Source organism: Leptosomus discolor, chromosome 6 (assembly GCF_034619465.1).
Source record: "Leptosomus discolor isolate bLepDis1 chromosome 6, bLepDis1.hap2, whole genome shotgun sequence".
NCBI classification, from domain to species: domain Eukaryota; kingdom Metazoa; phylum Chordata; class Aves; order Leptosomiformes; family Leptosomidae; genus Leptosomus; species Leptosomus discolor.
Genome location: NC_141396.1, coordinates 55256632 through 55281344, shown reverse-complemented (window position 1 = coordinate 55281344; position 24713 = coordinate 55256632). Strand labels below are relative to the sequence as shown.

Genomic DNA, 24713 nt, shown 5'->3' with positions numbered 1-24713 from the left:
AGGCTATTCTCTATGGTGCTCTTCATCTTCGTCCGTGAACGAGCAGGGACAGAGGCGCTGTCCTCTACTGTGATCTTTGATCCCTCTGGGCTGGAAGCAAGAGCCAGGGTATTGTCTGAGAGCGGCTGTGGCTCTCTTTCACAGTCAGGCACAGTAAACTTCCCCCAATACCATGGAATGTTTCTTTGTGAACAAATTCCAAATTCATTTCCTCTGGAAGAAAAATCCCTTTCTGACACAAGCCAGTTTTGAAATGCTCGGTCACACACTCGGATGCCTGAAAAAGGACTCTTGCACTAACCCATTTTGCAATATGTTCCTATAAAGGTTCTTCCAGTAAGCCTCGTTCACAAGCAGAATTTCCCAGCCCAGAAAAGAATGGAGAGGAGGTTGACAGAGTGGAGAATCGAGAACGGGCAAAACTGCTGGGGGCTGCAGAGGAGACTGACCAGCAGGAGAGTACAAAAATTAAATATGTAAACTTTTGGTATGTGACACCGATGAATGTGATATAAATGTTTCTAAGTATCTGAAGGGTGCAAACCCCAAGGAGAGAGATGGGTACTAAATTTAGAGCAGTACAACTGAGGACCTGGAATGACATCACAGAAAATAAAAGTCAGGCTGAGTAATCGGTGAGAATTATTAACAACGAGATCCATTAGACTAGAATGGTCTCCCAAGGTGGTGTTGAAAACCCCATTGCTAATTGATTCATTTAAATCTAGACCAGAAGAAGCACTTGGGAATGCATCATGGGGAATAACCTTGTGCTTGCAGGGGAATGGACTGGATGACTTAGTGGTCTTTCCCAGTTCTAATTTCTATGGTCCATTTCTCTCCTCCCCTTAGCGGATGGAAAGGATGAAATCCCATCAGCTTCGTTTCTGAAGAGTGTGGAAGGAGACAGTGCTGTGCTTGCAAACACCAGTGCCCTTTGCCTTCCCTTCCTTTCCTCAATGGGAAGGGGAGGACAGACAGGCCCCTGCATGATTCATCCCCATACCAGATATATGAGGATGTATTTTTTTTTAATCTAAATTGACAGTGGCAGAATCAATGTTATTTGAGGGTCCTTTCCTTTCATTTGAGTTTGAACATTGTTTTTCTTCTCAGGAGCAGAGCTGTGTGGGGGCTTACAGGTAATTCTTAATTTTAAAACAGGACTGAACTGCATTTTTCCTGCCAGGTCCTGAGTGCAGATATCTGTATTTTTTAATGAATGCTGTGCCACTGATATCTGAGCATTAAGTAAATTGTGTCTTATATGCTACTGAGATCCCTAACAGTAGCAGTGAGAAAGGTTAAAATCCTGAATGTGGATTTTGGCAGATAAGTGCAGAAGGAAGTTATTCTTTTTTTTTTTTTTTTTTTTTTTTTGTCTTTTTTGTCTTTTTTTTTTTTTTTGTCATAAGTGTACTTGCATTTAAAAATGTCTTCCTATGTGTTTTACTAGGTCAGTAAAGTAAAGGCTGCAGGAATCCTAGTCTGTTTATTATAGGTCCACATTATAAAATCCAGAAATAGAAAATAGATGCTCTTATGGAGTTCAAAATTTTTTAGAGAATTTGAGGTTATTGGTTTAAGATTTCTAACCAGAGGAAGACAGGTTTCTGAGAGTGACATATATGATTTCTAACTATGTGTCTATTTATCTGATATAAAATATCAAGTCAACCTGGGCACATGTAAGAAGTGGATAATATTTCCAAGAATATCAAATGACTTTGTGCTATGTCCTTAAGAGCATCAGGCAACAGAAGGTGAAGAGACCTCATGAGCTTTTCAAAAACATGTCAGGAGATTGGGCACCCAATTTTGATTTTGGGAATTTAAGTCTCATTGAAACACTGAGTCTCACTGGGACCAGGCTTTTAGCATCCATCTAACTATGCAAATGGGACCCGAGAGCCTAAATTACTTCTGTGACTCTCATCTTGAAGGGATCTGCCCTGGGCTGTAATCTGTGAATTATTCACAGTTCCTCTAACTGATTTGGCTACTTAAATCCAACCTGGGATGGAACAGATTGATACTCTACATGTGGCCTGAATTTTCTACTGTGTTTTACTACTTTACAACTTTCCTATTCAAACTAAGGATCAGAAATCAATTGGCCATCAATATTCCTGATTGTACTTAGATGTCAAGCTTTATGAGTCTTAATATGACTGTAAAGATCCACGGAGACGTATTGTCAACTTTACTTTTTTTCTGTTTTCCACTTAGCAATGATTAAGATCCGTTCCATGAGATACGGATGATAATTTCCCATCTTTTATCACAGCATGAAATTGCTATTTAGGGCTCTTTTGTCCAGTTCATCTTTATTTCATACAAGATCACTGAGAAGACCTCCTAGTTTGCTTTTAACATCAAAATGATTGTCAGTCTAAAAAAAAAGACAGAAGAAGAGAGAAAATTGAAGTGAGAAATCAACTCATAACCTTTTTCTATGAATGCCATGCTCCTGTGAAAAGGACTGAACTTTCTTAATGCTTCATTTTTAACAGAAAGCATGACAAAAAGTTCCTATCAGTATTTAAACTGCTAAGATTTGTCAAACACAAATGGGAAAATAGTGTTTAAATAGCAGTCTCATTTTGTCCGTAATGATTATGGGAGGGTTTTTTTTGCAAAGAGGACCTCAGCAATAATAGATCATCTCTGCACTGAGTGACAGGAATTCTTTACTGCATCCAGTGATGTCAGGTAGAGAACAAATGTATGCCCATATCTGTTCAGAGCTGGCAAAGGCAAACTCTGTCCACGGTGCAAATAAACAGTGTGAATGCTGCTAGCCTTTAGATGGCAGCACTTGGTGTGCAGCTCACACCACCGCCTCCCACCTCACACTGTGCTGGGCTGGGGCTTCCTATCTCCCAGCTCCGCATACCCCGAAATGAAATATTGGTTGATCCTGGCCAACAATCAAACACCCAACCAGCCTCTCACTCACTCCCCTCTCCTGTGTCATTGGAAGAAAATAGAGAGAAGGCAAGAAGGCTCATGGATTGAGATAACGGTAGTTCACAGTTGTTTGGCAAGACAAATGCCATAAACCCAAATGTATCTCCCTTCTCCTTCTTTCCCCAAACTTTTACTGCTGAGCACAATGTCATATGGCATGGAATATCCCCTTCATCAGCTGGGGACAGCTGTCCGGGTTATGTCCCCTCCCAGCCTCTTGCCCACCCCTAAACCACTCGCTGGGGATGGGGATAAGAGCGAAAGCGAAACTCTTGACTTTTTGCAAGCACTGTCTGGCACTAGCCAAAACATTGGCATTATCAACTGTGTTTTAGCCACAAATGCAAAACACTATGAGGAAAGTTAACTCCTTGCACCACGTGCCTGGTTATGCATGTTCTGAGGTGATGGTTTGTGCTTCACGCGATCTTATCTGCACTGTCTTTTCTGCAGGTGAAGTGAAGTTCTTAATTTACTGTATATGAACCCACCATATCTTCAGAGAATCCAGGAGAACTACTCTGGATAGTCAGTATACAATAAAACTTAGGTCCTCATATTAATACTATGCTACAGTAACAAGTATACTGATTGTTCTACTTGAAGATATTCTGTGGAAATATGACTTGCTGTATGTGGAAGATTTGAATGCAATGTCTTGTTAATTTTTCCTAGAGTCAATCAAACAATATTTTATAGAAAAATCTTCTCTGAATGCGTTTCAACAAAATTAGAATGTGTTAGAGGACTGGCAGATTTCAGATATAACTGGAGAACCGTTAAATAATTTACTTCAACTGTTCCATCTTTTGAAATGTTTAGTTCAAGATCTGTTATGTTAGTTTTTTAAATATTATATTCAATGATTTTATTACACCAGATAACATCACATTAGCTGATATCTAGTGTGATAATTTGCTCCTACCCAGGCAGATTTTTTCAAGGTCTTGATGTCTACTAATTAAATGTTTTGAAAACTTTGACAAAAATGAATAGAGATTTTAACTTTTCATCGCGATTCAGAGCACAGCATATCTAAATACATTAGACTGCCTGTTTTTCTGACTAGCAGTTTATTACTGTGGAACATTCACAGTCAATAACATAATTTTCTACGTTTTTTTCTTTCTCATACTTTGGAATTTGCCCTGGGTGCTACAGCATAAGTCAATTACAGTGCCCAAATGTAACTTTCTTTGGTTTCCCTGGGAAACTGAAATGGCAGAAAAAAATATCAGATTTCAGGAAAAGAAAACTAGTCTAGCACACTTCTGTTTTGTCTGTAGAGATTTTGTATTATCTTAACAGCAGTTATCACAGAATCACATTGTGCTTTTTACCAGCTTTGTCTGAAAACTGTACAAGCACAGATAAATCTGTTTCTAGTCAGGATGATATTAAATTGAAATGAAGGTAAAAACAAATTAATTTTTGTCTGTTATGGGTGCATATGGTACCGAACGCAACAAGATATTACTAGATTTGTTTTTGTTGATGTCATTAGTAAATTGTTCGCAGAGATCTAAGGGGTTTTCTGCCAAATTCTATGTTAAAAACACAGTAAATTGGTACTTATTTGAGTGTTTGATATGGAAAACCTGTCTGTGCCATCTTTGAACAGTGTGCCAAGATCCTTGCTGCCTCTGGGAATGATGGTGGGGAACAGACCACAAATCTACAACTTTAGTACAGAAAATAATAACACAAATGGCAAATGATTCATCTTGCATGGTCGGCAGACATGCTGGTACTGGAAAGAACTTAAATCTTCCTGGAAAATGTACCAAGATAAGGCTGTTTCTAGCTTTGCAACTTCTGTGAATCACTTCATATGTGTGAGTTTCTTTTCTAGGCTCCACAAAACCAGTAAGATATTGACAAATTGGATGGCTGACAGATCGAAGGAATTCATAAAAGGGAATTCAGAATTAAAATAGAAGCTTTGAGGGAAATGATTTGTGAACATAAGTAAAATTATACTTTGTCTTAATGCTGACTAAGATGAAATATGAACTACAAATGTGTAAAATCTCACTAAAATCCCAGGACTCACAACAAAACTCGTCAGGAGGACACTTTCACCCCATCCCCAAAGAAGAGACACAGACAGCCCCAACTGCCCAGCAAGGCTAGCAGGGATCTGGATGTGCTCCTTTCCTCCTCTAGCACTGCACACACTCAGCAGCCAGAATTTTGGAAGTTATGAGTCCTTTAGGTGACTCCTCTTCCCACATGGTGTGGGACTTTAAACTACTTCTTTGGTCCTATAGCAATGAGGCTGCATTGGCTCCATCGTGCTTTTCGAAGCAGGTCTAGGCCTGGGCTAAAGAATGTGGGTGTAGTACCTTGGCAAGGTAGAATAGGATGAAATTCTTGCAGGCAAAATCTACACTGAGTGTAAGAAAACTGAACATGGACACTGAGCTGAGTACAGCCTCCCCTCCAAAAGTGGTTAAAGCAACAATTTGTGACTCCTGTAACTTAGCTTCTTATAAAAGGTATATTTAAAATTATTCCTGGTGAACCTGCTTGGAAAGATGTCCTCTAAATAAATTACAGCACTGTGTTTAAACCTGGCAAGTGCCACAGTCAAGAAACCTGACTATGACAAGGCAGCTGGTATGCTGGGTCTAGTGTGCATCTTTCACATCCCAAAATCAATCACACTCCCCCTTTTATTTTTCTTGGTACTGAATGTGTCTCCTGTGGTCTACAGGACTTACAAACCATGTTTTGTGTTTGTACAACACTGCATCTGTGCAGCACTTAAAAAATGGAAGAGTCATCCATTATTCCAGATCCTAAAGTAGTACAAAAAATAACTAATCAAAGCAGATTAAACAAAATGATAACAAGTTTATCTGAGGAGCGGTTCAGTTTCAACCAGAGGTCTAAATGGCTTAGATCAACTTCTCTGCTTCTAATTTCAGGAAAGGATTGCTTGCTATTTTCACATTGGAAAGCAGGAGAATAAGTTATTCTGCACAGAACTCTTAGCTGTAGTTAGGTTCCGTGGTTGGAAAAGATCCAGCAGATATCCTGTCTCCATCCTGCTGCCTTGCAATATTCACGGCTGTCCCTATTGAATCTAGCTAATGTAATTGTTGAAAGGAAGGAGTAAGACAAGCCTGGATGAATTATACATGCCTTTCCCCTCTGAGCTTATCTTCTCATTTCTAAACTCAATCCACTACTCCATGCGTCTGAATGAGAATGAAGTTTATGGCAGCATCTCCACTGCTGACATCCTCATAAATACTGAGGTGCCCCAACTGAGGTATGTTCACAAAGAAAGAAAGGCTGTCTATGCAACAGTTTCATCAAAGGGCTAAAGATTTCTGTATAGTGTGTGTCCATCAGTTAAGTCTTAATGGGAGTGAGTATCAAATTTTGGCCCTGCTGATAAGTATTTCCCATAGTTGGAGCAGAGCAGAATTAAACTGCGTATGCTCTGGGTTTTCTTCTTTTGATTGGAAAGGAAATGGGCTGAGATTTGCTTTTGTTGATGGTCTAGAACAAGGTTTATAATACCCTTGCACAACAAGAATCTGATGTTTCCAGATCTAAATAAGCAATTAATAAATAATACAACTTTTTATTGATAACTAAAAAACCCCCATCTATCAGGAAATGCGAAATCAGACAGGTCTGCATTTTGGCCTGTAAGGAAAGCAATGTAGGGGTGTATTTATGAAGAAATCTTTACCTCTGTTGCCAATATTTTTTGTGAACTTACTTGAGGTGTAAATATTTAATGCTTCTTTTCTCTGCATTACTATTTATTTTTCTGTGTGGCAGTAAAGGCATCCTTCAATACTGTGGACGAGGTAAATAATGTATTACTTAGTCATGGAAAATGCCAGAGGAAAATAAATGAGAGGCTATCTTACCTTTGGTCATCACAATGCCTGCAAGAGTTTTGTGGCGTGCATGCATGGAAGTGAAATTGTCTGTCAGCTCCTGGAACTTCTGTGCAACCATTTGGTACACGGAGTCGGCAAAATCCTGAAAGACACAGTCAGAAAGAATTTTTTCACTTCTTTGATTGAGGAACCTGGGCGTTTCTGCAGATTAGACACCTGCTGTCAGCTGCTGAGAGGTTCCTTTCAGAATTAGACACCACCTACCCAAGTGAAGATAAAAGGAATATCTCTCTGTCGACTACCCACATCACCCTCAGAAATGGCCAAATTAACTGAATTAAAGCTAGAGACCTATATTGACTAGGATTAGTGGTAAAGGGAGAAGATTTCAAGATTGGCTTTTTTCCAGCCTCCTAGACATTGGTTCAGGATCAATTCACAGGAACTTTGTCGGTCCTTAAAGCACTTCTTGCAGTGAGCTGAAGAGATGGACATGTGTTCCACCAAACCACTTATTTCCATGAGCTCACTGAAAATTTCCATTAGCCCACTGAAGCCATAGCGCTGAGCTCAATTATAGGTAAGGACCACGTATTTCTGCATTCATGGTGAGTTTTTAATGACTCACAGCTACTGAAGTAAAATGATAAGCTCAGGAATCAGGGCTAAGTTTAATGCTGTCAGAGCAATACCATGGTCTGCCTTGCTTCTACTTCGACAGCCATTGGGAGGAAGGGAAGGGGAACCTCTGCTTGCACATCCTGCCAAAGATGTTGCCTCCATGAGTTCACTGGTGTGCAGTAGTGCTGAGGGACCAGTCTGCCAGGTCTCCTCCTCAGCATGGCATCTTTATTGAAAGGTCAAATTTTCCCATGGACTAGGCTCTAGAGACTGTGTGGTCTGCACTCTCAGGTCTGAGTGAGTCCAGTCACCAGGGAGAGCCTTGGGAAGCCGGTTACTGAAGCCAAGCAGGGTAAAAGGTCTAAAAAGTGAATTCTGCAGACTGAGTATGGACGAATGTGAACCTAAATCAGCTCTGGTGCTCATGAGAACACCACTAGTTGGACTGTTTCCCTGCTGCAACGTGTAATATCTTTTCATTTACCTAATCTCTGCACTTCGTTTGGCACAAAGCCTTTCAAGCATACATTAGAGATAAGTCACAAGAATGCTCTTTGTTAGCATGAGTTGTTCTTAAAAGTGCTTTGCAAGTCTGAAAAAAGTAAGAACCAAAGGATTTTTATAGCCATACGACTATTGGGAAACCAAGCTGTACCTACAAATCCTTCTGGAAGTAGTTCCTGAGGGCTGGAGCTTAGTCTGGGATGCTGACAGGAGACCTCCTGGCATCCCATAATCTGGTTAGCCCCAAGTGATCTCACGTTTGTTAGGAAAAGTGGCTTGACCAAGCAACTATTTCAGTTTTTCTCCTGGTATTGGGCTAAGCTACCTGGAAGTAGGTCCTGGTAAAACAGGCCCCCTTGAATTCTCCTGGTTTCTTTAAGCAGGTTCATGGCACCTATGGAGGAGAGGCTGAGTCTGATATTCATCCTCCCTCACCCTGAAAGATCCACAGCCATGCAGAAGTAAGGACATGTATTTAAGAAAATCATATCCATTCTTTTTCTCCCAAAACTGTTAATGGTGATGAAAACATGTTGGCAAAATCACAGTATTTTAAATTGGGAGAACATACAGCTATTTTTCAGAGGAAAGCAGATTCTAATTCACAAATAGTATCAGTAATACCACTGCCACTGCAGGCTGTACACCATATGTTTCTACAGTTTGTTGCAGAAAGTCAGCTTAATTTTGAAACATTATTATAACAAATATAAAAAATCTAATTAAATAAAACATAACAACAACTAGGCAACCCCCTTTTCATAAATTCTGGAATATGTTTTTACATGCACAAGCCTTGTAAGTGGTTGCAATTTGCTCAAATACATAGAAGATAAGATTTCTTTGACACAATAATTTTTCTTTATTTTGCTAAATGCAGCTTTCCAAGGTATTGCTCTGGGAACAAACAGTTTGCCCAAAAAGACAGTTTAATATAACATGGAAAGAAATATGCGGGCTTGTTGCAAAAAAAGGAAAGAGCCATAAAAACCCTTCCTGGGAGATGTATGCAAAACTCTACACTAGGATTAGATGAAAACTAAGAAAAATTATCAAGAACCGTTTGACAGTTCCTAAATGGAATTTCAGTTTGACTGCATTTATACCTCTCCTAATCTAATTGTCCACAACCGCCATGTGGGCAAGGTATTGCTCATACAGTGCTTCTGAAGGATGAATTTTGGGTCAATTCTCATTTGTCAAGCATCAAGGCACCCTTGTGATATAAATGCAATTATAGTCGCTTTACAGATGAATGAGTGAAGGCACTAAAAGGGTGAGGGACTGTTCCAGGGGAATAGCACAGAGCTGGGCACAGCCAGGTGTTCTGATTTCCTGATGCTCTGGCTAAGTACTCAGCACTGGAACACTGCCTGTCTTTCATAAGATGGAAGTTTGTTTCTAAACTTGTTTTCCTTACTGAAGAGTGACTTCATCCGTAACGGAAAACTAGAGTGTGTTTGCAGGACTGATATAACTGGGCCCCATATGGTGGACCGAAAATCTGATCAGCTTTATTTAGACTAGAAAGAAAGAAAGAAAAAAGTATCTCAATAAAACTATCTGCACCATCGTTTAAAAAAAGAATCAAATCATAAATTTAATCTCCTGCAGTATTGCAGTCCAATCCATGCCTGCATTTCTAGCGTACCCTCCAAATCTGCATCCCAGGGCATTTTGCGCTCATTAAGAGTTAATTAGCTTAGAGGCACATACAATTCCTAAAAGAATCATTTTAAAAATGCTAAATAGAACAAATAACTTTTAACTTTGGATTTAGAAATCCCCACAGTCAGAGCTTTCTTTACTTCATTTGGCAGTAGGTTCCAAAGCCAGCTAGCAAAGAGACTCACTAAAGGCAAAATAATGACAAGACTTCAGATAACATTTGGTAAAGATAAGGAATTCGGCATTCGCTGATCTCAAGGAGTGACCTGGGACATTAAAGAACAGCAAATCCGTTAAATGTGAAGCCTCTTAGCTAAAATAAGTCAGGCGATTTTTTTCCATCCTGAATCCATTGCCTGAAAGGATACCAATGAAATTAATAGAAGGAAAGAAGTGACATACATGAATACATGTAGAATGCAGGAAAACCAGCCAGAAACATAGTGTCTAATCTGAGAGGTCATTTACAGGCTATCTTATTATTCTAAGTTTCTAAATGGATATTCCAAAGTAAAATAGAAAAAGGAATAGTCTTTGCAGATGGAGAAATATAAGAAGTCAGGGCTCAGTCCTGTGAGAGATTTGATACCCTGAGGACTTATCCATGTAATACAGTATCAATTTCAGGGCCTTCAATACTCCGGCCCTGAAAGCTGGCCCAGTGGCAGAGCTGGGTATGATGTTAAATTCCTGACCTATACCCGTACATTAGAAGAAGCATAGCACACTGCCTTCCCTTCTAACACACACCAGAGCAGCTATTTGGCTTGACTCAGTCATGTGTAATGAAATCAGTGACAGCATTTCTGCCTATTAGAGCCTTTAGACGGATTCTCAATGTTTCTATGAAATCAAAACTGGTTACAAAGATGCCTAATACATACAGGGCAGATACGGCGGAGATAAGAGTTGGTACATTTACCCATGCTCAGTTTAGAGCCAGAGATTTTATTCCAGAGCTTTTCTTGCTTTACTTTTAAACAATGATCCTAGGCTACTAAAAGATACATATACAGATGGTCATTCCTGATGGGACATAAACCAGAAAAATCCAACTATTGATAGCTATTGTGAGCCTGCTTGAACTTCTAGGATACAGGCTAGACTATGTTACCTGCCATCAGAAATATCTTAAAAACCATACACAAAAGAAACTATACTTTTGTTATTCTTTACTATCAAAACAATTAATCTCAGAGAAAAGTTGTGTTTGGTGATGCCACAGTTCCTACTAACAGATATGAGTGAAAATAAAAGTCTCCATCTGGAGAAAATACAAGAGCCAAATACATCTTGGCAGCTTCTGAACAACTATCAGGTTGCTAGTAGAAAAAAGGAAAATTTCAGAAGATGGGGGAAAAAGAAGAGTAGAAACTTTCCCTATGAAAGAGATATTCAGTGCAATTAATAGGAGTGCATGCAATTGCAGTGATCATATAATGACAGAGAAATGGCAGCTTGGGGCAGGGGGACAGGGCAGAAGAAAATAAAAAGATATGGACAGTCAGAACTCTGAAATTTTTTACCAAGGCACACAGGAGAATAAATGCTCAAATGCTGTTTGAGTGCTAGACCTTGGAGGGGCTTACGCTTAGAAAACTAAGGTCTGATACAAAATGCCACTGAAGCCACTGAAGCCAACACCTGACCCTAAGATGTTTCAGGTAAGGCTCAAGCAGTGAGGATGGGAGTTCAAGCATGCCCATGCTCTGGCCAGGCAAGGTAAGCTTGGCCATGCTGGCTTATGTATGTTGGGAGGAAAAAAACATGACTCTGGAGAAGAACTCACCTTCCAGGTGCTGAGTTTCTTTCAAATCCCCTGCATTGGTTTGCCTGCTATCAGAATCTTATCTTTCATACATCTTCACTTAGGTTGTTCTGTACAAACAATATTTGTCCCACAGACAATTTCTTTGAGATCAAAACTTTGCTTGGTTTTGCTAATACAGTGAGTGAGATGAGTAAGGCAAACAAGACTGCCACACTGAGGGGCAAATCTGCTCTCGGTTGCACCCAAACCATGCACACTGCCTAGATGCCTGCTGTTACTGGTGGAAGCACAGTTACTTGTTCAGATGCCTGGCAGAAGAAAGAAAACACAATGCTAAACTGTTCACTGTGAAAAGACTGTGAAGTCCTGCAGTACTTAATGAGCTATATTTTAACATATACAAGAAGGCTGGAAAAACGAAAAATAGATGTCATTACTATTGAAACTGAAGTGTGTCTGAAGTGTTCATCTGTCCTTGATTAACATAACAAATTACTTGTGTGAATCACAATGGAAAATCAAACTTTAAATCATACCATTGCAGAACCAAAAACTTTTAGTCATTTCTTGGTACTAATATTTCAAATGGCATAAATAATTAAATGTGCTCAAGTTTGCAATGGGAGTCTTCAGGGTAAAACTGACATTCAACAGCAGTAGTAAGGATATTAAAATCAATAGATTATAAAGGAGAAAGCCTTTAGTAAACATTTTCTATTGAAATCCTGTCTTAGGGTTTATAGGGTTGAAATATCAAAAAGGTTAGATTTGCATATGGATGGGAAGAAATACTTTGCTATACAGATATCACCAAGGGCTCTGTTTCTCCTGTCTCCCAAGTACTTTATTTTCCAGAAAATTACTGACATTTGGGGGGTAAATGTTGAACACAATGAATAGGGATTGGGTTGAATTAAGTTCGCAACTTCCTTCACAGATAAAAGGAGATGGACATCTAGTTCTTTTTAATGGCTGAGGGGGAAACACGCACTTGTTGACTGGGAGCCTGTAATTTTTCCCGTGGGGAAATCTCACTGTCTAAATGGGAGGGGAAAGAAATACAGCACAAAGAATATCAATCCTGAGGAGCTGCTCCTGGTCAGGGTGTGTAGGAAATTGCAACACAACACTTTTTCCCAGGCTTGTAAATAAGTTTGCTGTAGCTAGTTGGAGATTCATTGCTAAGTGATTGTACCCTTGAGCCAATGAATTAGTCAGGCTCTTTGCAGGTACTACATCATCTTCAAGATGCAGCCTTGAGAAGAGAAATAGCCGAGCGTTGTGGGCTGCCCTCCACCATCAGTCTTCTAGTATCAATTTAATGCCAGAGGCTCCCCCAGCATAGTTGAAGTGGCTGAATGAGGACCTAGAGGAATGGACAGGCGGGGGTGACCTGGGAAGGAAGGAGGGCAGTGGGTCACAGACAGCAGTTTGCAGGCTGGGTTGGTTCCTTGCTCTGCTTCCCAGCAGCTTCAGTGCAAACCACTTGCTTTGCCATGAGTCCCACTTCTCCAGAGGTAAAAGGGGATGATTTTTACCCACCTCTCCAGGGAACTGTGAGGCAAATGGCACCGACAGTAGTGAGACTTCCCAAGCAGGATCATGCAAAGACTTCTGCAGCCAGACTTGAGGCTGCAGTCCACAGCCCCTCATAACTCAGCTTTCCTTCAGCATGCACAGGCATTTACAGACTATTACTCAAAGAACAAGGCACTGACAAGGAATTCATTGTGATTCTTTCCTTGAGATGTGCAGTAATTATTTCTCTCTGATCATAACTCCTACAGCATTGATCATTATGTCTGGTTTTGGCTCATCCCTCAGGGCCAGCATATATGGGCTTTGTTTTATCTTAGATGGACTTGGTTTTGTTTTGTCTGGCTATATGTTTTCATTTCAGCTGACCACGTTTGTTTATCCTGTGTACATCCTGATTCAAAGAGGTCTTCTCATTCATGCTTCTCGGAGGGGACCGGGCGCGTGCTGCACAGGCGGCAGCTGGGTACACGTTCCCACACTGAGCTTCTAATGAAAACTCCAATAATGCACTTCTGACACTGAATATCCTCACGGTTTTCTTATCAAGATTGATGGGGAAGATCAACTGCTGCTATTGATTCAGTCAAAAGAATTGCTTTCACCAACTCCCCCATCTGTTCATAGTCTTATTACAAAAGTTTTAGCTACATATGACGCTGAGCTACCACAATGAATTCCTTATTTCTGTAATCATCGAATGCCCCAAATTTGCTCTGCATTCATGAAGACTCCTCAGTGGCTTGGCTGACCTCGGCTGACTTGCAAACTTGTCTGGACTGTGCAATGGGCTCCTGGGCTCAGAGTGGTTATTTGCTGGCTACTTCCCTCTCCTCTCCTCATCTCGGCTGGAGGCTGATTGCTCTGCTAATTTCCCAGGCCCCACAAAACATATTTGCCTCCACGCCATTGCTTATATCATTAGTGGTCATTTACTAAATATCAGCACTGTGCTGGCTGCTGTGTGAGGCAGGCTTTGAAGATAGTCCCTGTGTGGCAGACGGAAGAATGACAAAATGCCCTAAAAGACTCCAGAATGGGAGTCAGAGTAGAAAATTCCTTCTCCCAGCCAGTTTGTGGTGGTTGTTTTTGGTGGTTTTTTTTTTTTTTTTTGGTTCCCAGTAAACCTAGGGCTTTATGAAAATCGCAGCCACTGCCTGTGCTGGGGGTGGGAGGATACAGCATACAGGGAGAAATGATGAGACAAAGGTGGAATGGGAGGGTTAGTTAAGGTCCATCTTTGGTGAATCTCAGCACTTTTATGGCTGGGAGGTTTCCCAATGACTTCTTTAGGTTTTAGATTAAAATTTGTTCTAATGAGTGTGAGGTCTGCTGAAAAACATTTTATCGGATTTTGACAAATTGTTGGTATATCCCGCATATGCTTCAGCAACGATTAAAGGCTGCAGTAGGCTTCTCACTTGTAATGTTTCTTGAGTGGCTAAATGCAAGCTGGAAGTCCTCCACTGCATCTGAAACTTTTTTACTAGGGAACACAAAAGTCTCCCAGTAAATTGTTTTAAATCTCTCAGTGAGATTTTCAGCCATGACTGGCAAAGAGGTACTGTGCCAATGCTTGTAGAACTTTTTCTTAAACTGTTGATTTTTTTTACACATATATCAAGTTTGAAATGGTGGGGGGAACCAAGATTTATTGGGGCATTTGGGGAGGGAGGGACAAATTTAGAAATTGATAGCTATGATGTGAGTTCTGCTAAAATGAAAAGGCTCCTGAATTTGTACATGAGTACTACTATGTGATCCTGTAAATTGGATTAATCAATGTTAAATATCTCAAAACAAATTTGTGGCAACAGTAGGAAGTACAAAGGTCAAGCAGGACTTTATTCTACAAGTCCAGTGAAAAAAATAGTTCTGTTTTCTCAATATATCTCTTGACTACAGGGAATCAATCAAACTTAATATAATGTACCTTTTTATTTGTTTCAGAAACCCCTGGAGTGACTGAAAGAAAATAGAACACATAAAATAAGCATACTATTGAAAAAGGAAATGCTGTCAAATCCAAATGCCCTAGCTCCTTCAAAAAGTATGCTTGTCTATTTAGTAGGAAAACATTTTGTATGTAGGTTTAATTAGAATCTTTAAATTCACACTAGTGTGTTAATGTTAGGATGCTAACAGATGAGCCCCTCTATTTGAGGTTGATTCATTGCTGTCTGCATTCATCTTGCTCTAAAAAGATGCTACCAATAAGTACTATTTCAATGAATTTAGAGGAAATAAGCTTTTCCACCAACAGTAACAGTTGCTCCCTAAAGAAGGCCATGCTAAGTTTCCAGCTTTTCTTCTTCTGAGTACAGCTCTGCATTTATTGCTCCAGTAATGAAAAATGTCCACACCAATTTTGCAGAATCATTCTTGAAGTCAGTACTGCACCTGCTAACAAACGCCGGAAAGGAGGGGTTGGTTGTTTGCTTTTTTTTTTCTTTTACTGATCCTTAACCCAAAAGCCTTCTTCCTACAGAGACACACATAAGGTTGGCTGCAAGTGCTGAACAATTCAAAACAGTGAAGTACTATTCGCTTTGCAGCCCTGTGCCTGCTTTAGGACATCCTCAGGTGTCAAGCTGTTGTACACTACAGACATTAAATTAGCACGAATGTGTTTTCTTTAACTAGATAAAAGCTCCATAAAGCCACCAGTGCCTAGGAATGGCTAACTCTGTAAAAAGGCTTTTATGCTCTCTATAAAAAACTAGATTTTAAGTTCATACTATGAGCCATCTCTCTTTAATAAAATCAATGCTTTATCTGAGAAATGTCCTTTCAGTTTTCCGTTTCCTCACTGTATCTTTCTTAGGTGCATTAAAATGAATATCCTTTGGAAACTAACAGTGGTAAAACCCTCGTCACATACAATACTCTTGGCTGTTCGAGGTCCACTCTCTTCCCAAAGCCTAACCAGTTAGCAGCTTGGGTAAATGTTCAAAGCAGGGAGAGAACAGTACTTGCTCAAATCCCTTGAGCACCACTTTGAAAGTCTATGCCTCTGTGTTTATGGTTCTCATTAAGGGGCTGCGCTATTAAGAGCCTTCCCCATCACACATATGCTTTGTTAGATAAAGCAGGGTGCAGGCAGCGTCCAAAACAAATTCAATCTATTCTGAACTGCTGATCCCAGCAAGGCACTGCACGACTCAACTTTCTGAATCACTGCAAAGCAAGGCATATAATACACTACATGGCAATTACTATACAGACATTGGAATTTTTCCTTTCTTGTTGTTAAAGATTTTGCTGTCATTTGTAATGATTCTCGAAATCCAGCTGTAACCTTGCTAACAACCTTTCTCTTGGCTGGGAGGAGTGGTAAGGCAATATACATTGTGTGTTACCTCACCCTTCTCTGGGCTTCTCTTCGAATGTGTAATTAGCATGGACAGTTCTCATCACCTATGGTGGCTTTGTGCCAGAAGAGACAGAACCGTGATTTTGGCTGGATCCCGTTTGCCACTCAGGCACCCAACAGAGCCATTTGGGACTGGTGTGTGCCTGGGACCAGGGCTAAAACCTGCCCCTCCCCGACTTACTGTCCTTTACTGGACAAACAGAGGTAATTAACATAACATTGCTGAAATTAAGAAAGAGTTTTACTGTTTTATATTTGCCGAGAACCTGCATCTGAAGGTAAAAATTCAGCATTACTTTTAGCCCATGATCTAAAACCCAAATATCACTTCCCCATCAGCCTCCACTCCATGTCCAGTCAAGAAACTCCTAACCAAGTGCCCACCGAGTGTAACTTAGAACATGGGAATTGCCTTTTTAAACCCTGTGACAACACTCAGGCGAAACCTGTTGCCTCAGCAGACTTGTCTTTGAGCAAGAGCCCAGGGAAGGACTGAGCATGAGGCCAGCAGACTGTGGAGTGACATTGTGTGGGCTGTCCTCTGCAGGATGACCTTCCCTTGGGACCATACCTGTGAGAGGTGTGGAGAGGATCTGCTCACAGAGAAGTTACAGCTTTCACTTGCAGCCCAGATTTCTTAAATTAAGCAAAACCTTTAAGAAAACTTCCTCCATCATGGGAAAGTTGCTTTAAGTGATTTATTCACTGTGGGCAATAAAAGAATAGCTTCTTGGGAAGAAAAAAGACAAAGAATAAATAAATAAACACAGTAATTAAATTAAAAACTCTTATTTCTCATTGTTTAAGTACTTACTCAAAAATCTCAAAGCAGTTTACGTACAGTGGGCCAAACCATATAAAATTAATGTCAGATAGGAAAATGTATTTGTTCCTATATAAATTGAGATAAATTGAGAGACTTTATATATTCCTATATAAATTGAGGTAAATTGAGAGCTTTAATATTTTGCTCAGGTAAGTCAGTGTCAAAGACAAGAAATAGAATGTGTAATTCTTCCTTTACAGAAAAAAAAAAAAAAGGCATAATACAAATATGAATAAATGTCTTTTATCAGCACAGCATACTTTTGGAAGGATACCTCAAAGGATCTCTAAGGTATCTGGCATTACACATCTGGGCTCCTGTGTACAGCCATGGGGTAAAAAAGAATCTCCCAAAATTCAGAAAGGAATTCCAGAGAGAAAAGAGGAATAATCTGCTTCACACCTAGCTCTAAGAATGTGTAAAACTATGTCACCAATCTGTGTTTTTAAGGCAATTGCTGGATGTTAGCTCACTTGCTAAGATGTATGTAACCTAAAGAGCACTCCAATAAATTAATTTCAGCATGTTTCTATCTCCCGCTCTGTTCACAGGGCTCCTCAGCAAGGAAAAGCCGGCACACCAGCTTTCCACTACCCTTTTCAGTCTACAAGTCTGTCCCACCAAAATCTGGGGGGAGGATGTAGCATGCAAGGGCTACACAAAATTCTTGAATTCAAGAGCTGACTAATATGGACAGCAAGGTAAAACATGGTGCTTGGAGCCCCTGCAAACAATAAAAGCAAAGTGAGGGATTTCAAGACTTTCTGCCATTGCACCTTGTTTTCTTGTCTTTCTTCATCCCTTCTCCTCCCATGATTATGTGTTTAACCATTTCCCCTACCTCTTCTGTCAAGTGCATCTGTGCTTAGCCTCACAAAAGCATTGTCTATGTGGTCTGTAAACCCAGACAAATTATTATACAAATCAAAGTCTGTCCAGTTTCTGATAACACCAAAACTAATTTATTTTTTGTTTATACTCCACTACCTTTGACAAAGCTTCCTCTAGAGATTTATATCTCCATCCTTACTGCCTTCCAACTGTTTGTCAATTTTTTTGTTTTGCAACCAACAAAAGAAAAAAAATAAATCTGACATCAACCTTGGAAGAGGTACTGAGTGCAGAAGTTTTTTTTTTCAGACGTGATAAAATCTTGCCTAAAACCATGTCCAACCTTTTCAGTAGAAAGTCCAGATGGCTTTGCAGCCTGTACAACAGACTTTATTCACTGATGCTTCTCTAAGTGTCAGCAGGGTGTTGTCTTCCAGAACTAGTAAATGCGCAATGAAAGGCAGCTTGGAGGGGAGAAATAAACAGAAACAAAAAAACCCCTCACTTAAATCCCCCTGCCCCCCTCCAAATCAAATTAATCTGAGAATTTCTGCATGCATCTGACTGAAAATCCCCCCCAGCTGGATACAGGCTTTGCAAACAACTGAAGGTGCAAGGGACGGGGTAGTGGTTCAGGCGGCTCCAGGGCGAGCAGTGATTTATGCACTCACTGCCGGATCTAGGACATCCTTGCCTCCACCGCAAACATTCCAACTACAGGATCAGGACCCCTCACGAGTCTGTATATAGGCTTCAAACTGCAGCATCTCGCAGTGTTGTTTTCAGCATGGTCAAATTAACACGAAGAAGCATTTATGAGTCTGACAGGCAGGCAGGGAGGAGGGTGGGTGAAGGCTCAGGGATTTGGGCTGAGTTTCTGCCCCTGTGCCTGGATCTCCTGCAGCCTGCTGCCAGGCATGCTGTCAGCCCCAGCCTCGGTTTCCAGTCTGTAAAATGGGAACATTTTGGTGAAGAAATGCATGTGACTTCTTTGATATATGTGGGGGTCAAAGCACTGTTTTACTTCAGCTTATGGCCACTGTTACCATGGGATTAGCCCTGTCCAGCCCATCCCTCCACTCTGCATATTGCCTAGCTTTAGACCTAGGCAGTGTGGGAGGATGAGTGGTAAAACAGCTTTGCTATGGCCAGCACTGCCTCTGTGGCTATGCCAAGCCCTGATAGCAGCCAGATCCTGCACTCAGCAGCATGAGAACAGAGAGTGTCTGTCTGGTCTATACCAGGAGAAAAGCTGCCCACTCTGGGTACCCCTTCGGAGTCCTCCAAGGGAATCAGGAAGAGTAAAAAGCTCCAACCAGTATGAAGCTCATGTAGCTATCATCATTTTAATGACCATCTGTGTGATACTGGTGTCAGTGGTTAATACTGCAGCCACCTTGTTAGTATTCCCGATTCTGTTATAGCCATGTAGCCTTGCGGTTGGCAGCACTCTTGCCCCACGTCTGTGCTGAGTTTTATTCCAACATGGGCATGCTGGAGTACCAGAGAACCTCGGTATGACTGCAATGTAAATAATAAGTGATAGCAACAGTGGGGAAGTTCTCAGAAGAGAGGAAAAAAGAAAAAAGAAGAGGAAAAAGGGAAAAAATGAAAAAGGAAAAAGGAAAAAGGGAAAAGGAGAAGGAGAGGAAAGGGAAAAGGAAGGGAAGGGAAGGGAAGGGAAGGAAAGGAAAGGAAAGGAAAGGAAAGGAAAGGAAAGGAAAGGAAAGGAAAGGAAAGGAAAGGAAAGGAAAGGAAAGGAAAGGAAAGGAAAAAGGAAAGGAAAAAGGAAAGGAAAGGAAAGGAAAGGAAAGGAAAGGAAAGGAAAGGAAAGGAAAGGAAAGGAAAGGAAAGGAAAGGAAAGGAAAGGAAAGGAAAGGAAAGGAAAGGAAAGGAAAGGAAAGGAAAGGAAAGGAAAGGAAAGGAAAGGAAAGGAAAGGAAAGGAAAGGAAAGGAAAGGAAAGGAAAGAAACCTGGTGCATACAAAGCCCTTTCAGCATGTCTCCAGTTCTGTTTCTTGTTGACACACTACTCTCATTTTGAGCTGACAGCTGTGGTCCAGCCTTTGTCAGGTAATTAATCTGGGTAGTTCATTTTCACAGGTGAGTAGCAGGTTGGCACAGTCTCCTCTAGCAGTGGTTTGTGGGTTTGTTTTTTTTTCTTTTCAGAGCAGCATGAGTATGAAAGCGTGCATGTGTGTGTGTGAACGTGGGCACAAAACACATTCTCAGACCTGGCCAGCCATTTGTTCCTTCCTCGCTGCAGAGTTATACACTGCAGGTATAACTCCTGTGTTTTGCAGGGTGAATGGAAGGAAACCTCAGACAGGAATTTAAAAGCATCACACTTGCTCTCATTGATTACAACTGACAATACATTAAAAGCTCCGAGTTCCCTTGCCAAGGTTGAGCACTGCTGGTCTGACTCACGCAACAACTTCTGTGTCTGTTTAGAAATGAAACTGATTAAAAAAGAGGAAAAGAGACGGGGAGAGAGAGAAAGAAAAGCCATCACGTCTCTTGGTGGGGAAATGAGGGGTGATCTACTGCATTTTAACATTTGTTTAGCTGTGAAGTAATGCAGAAATAATAATAATATTTTGCCCATACAGCGGTGACAGCTAAATTGAGCACATTTTCTTTTTTTTTTTTTTTTTTGCGATGCAGACAGTGCTCTGCAAGGTCACCGAGCTGGGAAACGTGATTCTATGGTTCTTGTGTCAAAGTGCCAAAATATCCTTTCACTGAAGCTGTGCGCCTTCAAGCTATTCCTGAGCTCCACAGAGCCACTTTCTTCTGTTTGATGGTTTCTCACCCCTTCTACATTGTGTCCCAAGATATATATCTTGACAAATGGCTGGGTAACACATGGCTGGCCAACACAATTGTACCTCAGCATCCCTGTCCTCCACAGCCAACACAGGCTTGCTTTATTTCTTCTTCCTTATATACCTTCTTCCTTATATTTCTTCTTCCTTCTTCTTATAATCCAGTATGTTCCCAAAACTTAATCTGCATATTCGTCTGACTTATCTGTTTCCCACCCCTCTGTTTCCATGGGCAATCAAGAGATGGTTCAATTCAGACTGTGCTATGAAAGGACACCATATTATGTCATACCTTTTTGTCTCCTTGATTAGTAATACTAAAATGTACTTTGAACTAAACTGCGTGGTGAGCTCTAACATCTCTCTGTTGAGGATAATAAGCTTTAGTCCCTAGGAGCATGGTGTCCTAATGCAAAGCAGTAGAGTGGTCCCTAGGTGGCTGGCTATACCAGGAGAGGCTGTGTTAGGAGAGGTGGATGTAGGAAACTGAGCACTCTTCACCTTTTCTTGAATATTTGGGTTTGTTATTTCTAGGTGAACATTTCAGTAGCTATCTCCATTTCCAGTGGTCAGCCCACAGAATCATGCAAGACCCCTGAAAGATGGCCATATTCTGACCCTGTCTTTCTGTAAGAGATTGTTTCTCTCCCCTGACTGTATGGGAAGCCTGTTTCTACTGGCTTTCAGCAGCAGATTAAATCGGTTGTCTATCCCTTCAATTTCAGTGCTGTAGTAATAGTGAATAGGTACCAGTAGTAAGTGATCAGAATAAAGTGATTTCCTTATACCAGAAAATGGAATAAAATCCCTTCCCCTAAATCCCATTTAGCTCTACATTCATTACATTGCCATGCTTTTGTAGCGAAATGTTCAGATCCTATTGAAATGTCCTAGATATTAATTTTCACTGCCAATAACAGGAGTCCTGTGCACTTTACATTGTCCTTGGAACACAGTAAAAATATGTTTCAGCAACTAATGAAATTATAGAAGACCCTGCGACCTGGAAAACAAACAGAATAAGAAAGTCTTACCCTTGCTGGCTAAAATGATGTGGTACAGCTGTATTTTGTCACGTACTTTATATATATATATCTGCATATGTCATGCCAAATTGTAGATTGCCATTTTTTATATATTAAGGTGGTTAAGGAGGCTTTTTTTAGCTGACATTTACAACACATCTCAACAACTGTTTTGCTGGAATCTATGACACGTATCATGTATTTTATGGTTTCTTTAGCACATCTAGGATTTAACTGTTGGAAGACTAACACTCACTGACTTCTAACAGGGATGTAGTAGTGCTAGCCTTTTTTTCACTTTACAAACTTTAACATCTCAGGCTTTACTACTTTTATTTCATCTTTAATATTTTTGTGCTGATAGAACTGAAAAAAACACAGAACAAACTCTCATCAAAAAGGTACAAAGATATCTTTCAAGGCGAGGATGATGGGAAATCTCTCAGGGTACAAACTGGGAGACACTTGAGGGAACTTATTGTCATTGCAAGATGCATTGCCATACCACAAAAAAGGACAAAACCTGAGCTTCCCTTGGGTTTTTGAGTATCAGACTTGCATAGATAGATCGGTGGAGGCCTTTGAAGAGCTTAGTCTTGTTGCAGACCCAAACTAGATGTAAGGTTGTGCTGTTATGTTATGTGATGCCAAGGACGTGAGTCTTTAATGCTTTTTTGGAATAGACATGATAGGTCTGGTCAGAAGTTGTAACCATTTTGTTGAAGTAGCTATTGGATCCTTGTGCCGTAGTTTCTCTACCTGCATTCATCTGCCTGCACTCCCCCAGGGATCACCTCTCATGGCCTCAGTATGCAAATCTCTGTGGCAAAGTAAAGCGTTGCCATCATGGTGTTGGCATGTGAGCAATACAGGACAGCCTATCCACATTAAAGAGACAAAATGAACACTTATTTCCTTTGCAGGTGGAATTCAGCTATAAAACCAGTCATTCCACACATTCAACATCAATGGAAGAGGACACTGCAAAACCATCCTTCCGTCTGTGTCCCACTGTACTTAAAAATAAATGGGCTAAGGTGCTAATTTTGCCTTCTTGATTGCCCTGCTGGGAAGGCAGAGGGGTGCGGGGGATGTTGCACCTGGCAGAAGGGAGGACGACCACTTTCCACCAAGTGGCTCTGGCAGCAACTTCTTGCTTTGTGTAGTGGCTGGTAGCAAATCAACATCCAGGAGCTCTCCAGGGAGGCAAACAGCTGTCCCACCAGAAGGATACAGCAGGTATTGACTTGTAGATCAGTGGTCAGGGGCAGCTCCTGGGAAATAGTGTCTGGGCATGAGCCTCCATCACAGCCAGCAACACCAGTGCCCTTAAGAACTAGTTGTTCTAAGGAGAAAATGGCCTACCTGGGCTTAGAGAGACCACGGGCTGATTCTGGTTCTGGTTTAGCACCTGACAAGACTGAAAGGCTTTTGCAGGTTGCACCAGCTTCACAGATATTCTACATAATGCAGAACAAGGGACAAGGAGCTCCCTCAGCTGGTGGTCTTGTTCTTCCTCAGGAAGGTCAAGGATCCAGGAACATTCATACCACAAACTTTTCTTAAAATCTCTTAAAAGATTAGTAAAGTCCCTTAAGGGGAGCACAACACAATCTACTTTGAGAATTTTAGTTTAGGAAGCCTCAAATGTAAAACCCAACTCAAAAGATATGGACTAGCACAAAATAAAGAAGAAGAAAGACATAATTATTAATGACTGGCACACGGTCATTCCAGTTTTGGTAAGGAACCACAGCTGCTGAGGTCCTCAGGTAGTAAGAATAAGGTGAGTTATGTTAATTTCCACGTGGCAAGTCCGATTGGACATGGGTGAGACTGCCATCCAACATGCTTTCTAGTGGTAAAGCATTTCAAAAAACAACTTCTAAATCCACCATCACTGATAATTTTAGAAAAGTTTTTGCTTTTCCTTTCCCCCCCACAAACCCTCCCTGCCAGACTGTAGTGGTGTTACTTATGGAAAGAATTCAGAATCTGAGCCAAACCTTGGAGAAATCCATAGAAACATTCATCTTTGTACAAGAAGGCTTTGGTTTGGAATTCCTGTGTCTTTAAAAGTGGAACATTTCTGCTATTTCATGAGTTCAACTTTTTATGCAAAGCTTTTAAAAAATTTGCTTGTGCATTTAATTTCAGTCTACATCTGTAGAAATTTGGAATAGCTAATGGCTATCAGTGATGCCTACCAACACATTTTTTCGGGCCAACTGGCATTGATATATACCCATAGGATGTCTTTTGCTAACTAGTACTGTTTCTAAAAATCTCAATGACTGAAAGTCAGTCACTCAGAACTTACTGCAGGGGATTGAAAATAACAGCTCTCAGTTACAGAATGCAGACAGACTATAAACCAATGTATGAAACAAAGGATAGGATGTTGAAACAAACTCAGTAGGAAAAAACTTTACAAATACTTCTTGCAAAAAAACAAGAGAAGACGACAGCCTATAGTCCTTGTCCCTTGTCTTTCCTTCCAGATTTTGCTATTCTTTCTCACACACTAGCTGTTCATGATTTTTTCCCCTTTGGCTTTTCACTCTTCTGAATAACTCTCAGATGCTCTTTATGAAGGTTTATCTTGTTACCACACACAAACTCCTTTCTTTTGTACCTCTCAAAATTTTTTTTTTTTTTTTTCTTTTTTTTCCTGCTACCATTTCTAGTCTGCTTGGAGAAGAGGGGATCCTGAGCATTACAGGTATGTGGCGTAAGGGTGTGAGAAGGGAAGATCTATGATGCTGGATCTGGGCAATACGAGCAGGCGTTGGGCAGAGGCACAAGGTGCCACACGTTGAGCCAAGGATGTTACTCAGTGCATACACTGGAAAATGTGATCATCCCTGCCAGGAGTCATTTTGCAAACAGATGAATATT

General features: G+C 40.7%; 1 protein-coding gene across 1 annotated transcript in view; it reads right to left on the bottom strand.

Annotated features, from left to right (window-relative positions):
- Positions 1 to 24713, bottom strand: part of ADARB2 (adenosine deaminase RNA specific B2 (inactive)) — a 110406-nt gene that overhangs the window by 52638 nt on the left and 33055 nt on the right. The window contains exon 3 of the mRNA XM_009956744.2: positions 6861 to 6975. Coding sequence (XP_009955046.2) covers positions 6861 to 6975 — 115 coding nt within the window. The remainder of the gene's footprint in view (positions 1 to 6860; positions 6976 to 24713) is intronic.